General features: G+C 36.5%; 1 protein-coding gene across 2 annotated transcripts; it reads left to right on the forward strand.

The window, feature by feature from the left end:
• Positions 1–593: 593 nt before the first annotated feature.
• On the forward strand, positions 594–2488 carry LOC101290890. Of its 2 annotated transcripts, XM_004306389.1 has the most exons (3): positions 594–820; positions 914–956; positions 1717–2488. In XM_004306389.1, exons 1-3 carry the CDS (start codon positions 741–743, stop codon positions 1897–1899), a joined length of 306 nt encoding a protein of 101 aa, XP_004306437.1. In that variant the 5' UTR covers positions 594–740; the 3' UTR covers positions 1900–2488. The 2 variants fall into 2 exon arrangements, 1 of the variants encoding a protein (XP_004306437.1); XR_185142.1 differs by lacking the exon at positions 914–956 and having other exon boundaries at positions 743–820.
• Positions 2489–3999: the final 1511 nt, after the last annotated feature.

Below are 3999 nucleotides of genomic sequence, written 5' to 3' on the forward strand. Positions count from 1 at the left end.
TATATATATATATATGTAGTTACATAGTTTCTTTTGCTTGTTGTTGTTGGATTTAAGTAAGAGAATTTTTTGCCCATGACCTTGACCCGATAGTTAGTAAACACAAACCTGAGCCCAAACTTATTACAACTTTCAGAAAAAGTTGTCGCGTAGAAGGTCTGTCAAGTGCGCGACCTTCAAACTCAAAGCGTTGTCATATCTTCCTCACCAGATGCTTCCTCATCTGAAACCTAATTCGAAACTTTGTTCAGCCGCCTTAAACCCAGGAGCTGTCATAGAAAATCTTAAAAAATAGAAACCGACTTGGATAAGCGGGAGGTGTCAAAATTCTTGAGATCAGTTGATGATTCCTTGAAGCTATTGGTGGAACCCTATGAGTCTAGTGGTGGCTGGTCTAGTACCTAAACAGGTAAGATTTCAATTGTTTAATTCAATTTTGCTTCTTGTCTTGGCAACCAAGTTGTTTACTAATAGGGTCGGACGAACACATCTGTATCAGATTTAGTTGTTTTCCTTGGTGGACAAGAACTATACATTGCTTGCTTTCCAAGAACAAAACTACTATAAATAGGAGCTGTGTGCTTGTTTCTTATACACATGCAGTAGAGAGAAAGGAGTAGAGAGAGGAAAGTAAGTGAGGATTAGGAGAACGATACAAGTAAGAAAACAAAGGAGAGAGAAGGGAGGAGACTAATGGAGAAACATAATTAGGATTAGAAATAGAAAGAGGAAGGAGAAACATGAGACGTGAAACTTCAGAGAGCTATCTGAAAATGAAGGGAGTGAGATTAGTTCTATCAATTTGTGTCAGGATTCAAAGGTGAATTCAATCTTATTATTTTGTAAATTTGGGTGTCCTTAGTAGTTCTTAGTTACTGTTTGGATTATAATTCTTATTTTATTTTTACAACAGGATATCAGGAAGCTATGTGCAGCATCAATTTAGTAATCTAAGAGTAAGTAGCAACCTCATATATTAGCTTGTAGGCATTGGAGAAAGCTAGAACAAGTGTATACATGGTTATAATCCTTTAATTAACTTTGAGTAGTTAGATCTTTTTATTTATACATGATTTTTTTTCTTCATGAAAAAGAAAAAGAAAAAATCTTCATGAAACCTAGCTGGTAGAAAATAAGAAAACAGGTACGATAAGAAATTGAGATGATCGAGTGCCATGACCAATAAAGCCGAAACAAAAGGTAAATCTGATCTACAAAGTTGCTGCATAAACCCAAGTCTAGTAGGAACCATCAAAATCATTGCAGACTAATTAACTAGGATCAAGCCCGCATTCCATTAATTTATATAGTTTTTGTAATTCATCCTCTATTGATTTCCATAGATGCTGGGTTTTTCTGTTTAATACTTGAATTGGATGGATCGATCGGTCCCGAAATTTTTCTTAGATTTTGGTCTATATATATGTTGGAGTAATCCCAAATGTTCATGATTTGCCATAATATTATGTAGAGAAAATTGTCCAAACAGTATCTTACCTTTTAGAGAAGCAAAATTTTGGTATCCCACCTTTAAAAACTTCAAAACGGTATCTCACGTTCTTATCCCGACTAAAAAATGATATCCGGAACAGTTACCTCCGTTAAAAAAACTGACGGTTGGAATATTTTAAAGGTTATTTTCATCAATTTCTAATTTGATTTTTTTTCATAAACATTATTCATTTTCTCTCCGTCTATGTTTTTCCTCGTCTCCAGATAAAACATGGATTGAATCGAGTAGCGTTGAAGAACGACATTTTCATTTCCCCCTTTGAACTTAATGTACTTAGGGTGCCCTCCAAAGGCTGGATTGTCGTCGGCCATAATCAATTATCGCCGCTTTCGCTATCTGAGTCCGCAGCCGCGGTGCCGCCTGGGGAGCCCAAGCTCAGTCAATAGCCCTTCCACCGTTGCCAACCGTAAACCAGAATCCAAATCTAGCAAAGTTTGAAACAGAAGCACAATCTTTGTCCCAAACCCGGAGTGGCCGGCAACCACCACCGATTCGATCGTCATGATCATGCACAATCTTTGTCCAGGTCACCACCGACAAACCCAAAAAAAACCATCACCACAATCTTTCAGATCTGAGTTTTCTATCAATGTTGTTGGAGAAGTGCTATGGGTATTGCCTAGTTATGCCAATGAAGCTGAAGATCGTCACGGTGGTGGAGGCTCTCTCTTTGTGTGAATTGGTTCGACGCATCCGTTTTCATTTTGGTTCATCTGGGTTCCAACTTGATGGGTATCAGTTTATGGTGTTTGCAAAGGACTCCGAAGCAGAAATCTAGTGGCTTGAATATAACTAATTAAGAGTCGATGCATAATAGCATTTTGTGTTGATGCACAATCATATTTGAATCCAAGGCATATGTTGATTTGGGCATGTTTATGCCATTTTCTTCATAGAAAGATTCTCCTTTTCTTTTGATTTAATAATGAGAGAAAGGCAGAAAGCTCAAATGATTGGGTCGAGAATGAGAGGAAAGGAAAAAAAAGAAAAACGGAGAAAAGGGAGAGCAAAGGATCTGACTCATCTGAGGCCATGGAAAGGAAGGGTCAAGGAATAAAGAGAAAAAAAAAATTGCTTTTATTATTAGGAAAAAATAAAAGAATTAAATTCAGTTTACCCTATTATGGTTTAAAGGTAACTTCATGTTAGTCCTTAAACTTATAATTTCATAAGATTATCTCTCGAGCTCTTGTTTTTCTGGTAATTTAGCTTCTCAACCCCCAAAAACGTCATCACATGACATCAAATTTCAACGTCCAAATTGGACGGAGCATGAGTAATAGGAGACGACAGACAGAAAAACAAGAGATTAGGGGGTAATCTGATAAAATTGAAAGTTTAGGGAATAACATGAATTCACCTCTAAACCATAGTGGGGTAAACTGAATTTAATTCAAAATAAAAACACAAGGGTAAATTAGTTATTTTTCAGAATAAAAATAACTTCCGTCTGTTTTTTTAACGGAGTTAACTATTCCGGATATCATTATTCAGTCGGGATAAAAACGTGGGATACCGTTTTGAAGTTTTTGAAATGTGGGATATTAAAACATTGCTTCTTTAAAATGTGGGATACTGTTTTGACAATTTTTCCTATTATATATGTGGAGTATGAAGGACTAAGAGCACTAATGTAGCATGAATCTTCAGAAGATTTTCTGAGGAATCATGGAAGCACATATATGTTTCATAGAAGCAAGAACAAGGATCGATGAAGGCTGAATACATAAATTCAATAAAAAAAAATAGAGACAAAAAAAAGTCAATAATTGACCTCAATATGGAAAATAAATTTCAAATATTCTATTTATTGATCTTGGATAGTTTTGAGCCTTATATTATATAGAGGCTTGAGATTTTAAAACCTTCACGAATTTTATCACTTGCTAATTTTAGAGGAGTCGGATCCAGCAAAGTGAGGGGACATTTGAATCATCCTGAGTATCAGAATATATATTATTATTATTGTTGTTGTGGCTTGCAAAATTCTTATTGCAGAATGTCTCAGTTACTGTTCCAAAATCTGGAGCTAGTGTATGAGCAGATATGTGGGTACGTTCTGCATCATGTTGTCTTACCTAGACATTTGTTTTCTTCTCATGCTTTCTTCTCCTGGATGTCACGTTACATATTCCTCTCTGTTTTCCAAGGCAACCCATGCTGTCTCTCGTCTTAAACAAATCGATTAGGAGGGCGAGTGAGGGCAGTTACAACTCATCCATTAGTGGATAGACTTGCGCTTGCAAACTGCTAGAGCATTCCCTTTTAAGCAGGAGGTAAATCCCTGGTGCCTTTCCCTCTGCACTTGATAGTGCTCCTGCTCAAGTTTTAGAAGAGTTCACCGAGGGTAAGCCGAGACTCGACACAAACCTCATTGTAGTACTGCCCACCTGAGATTTTGGCAAGGTGTGAGTTTCTGGTGACAAAAAAAAAAAAAAAAAAAAAAAAAAAAGGAAATTTTTTGGAGCCGTTATCTGACTCCATTA

The sequence above is a fragment of the Fragaria vesca genome, linkage group LG7 (genome assembly GCF_000184155.1).
Source record: "Fragaria vesca subsp. vesca linkage group LG7, FraVesHawaii_1.0, whole genome shotgun sequence".
Classification (NCBI taxonomy): Eukaryota; Viridiplantae; Streptophyta; class Magnoliopsida; order Rosales; family Rosaceae; genus Fragaria; species Fragaria vesca.

Excerpts from the sequence above, each read along its gene's own strand:
- LOC101290890 (XM_004306389.1), top strand. The coding sequence starts at position 741 with ATGAGACGTGAAACTTCAGAGAGCTATCTGAAAATGAAGGGAGTGAGA. Across the intron at positions 821-913 it reads ATTTGTGTCAGGATTCAAAG|GATATCAGGAAGCTATGTGC; the intron begins GTGAATTCAATC and ends TTTTTACAACAG. Across the intron at positions 957-1,716 it reads ATCAATTTAGTAATCTAAGA|ATAAAACATGGATTGAATCG; the intron begins GTAAGTAGCAAC and ends CCTCGTCTCCAG.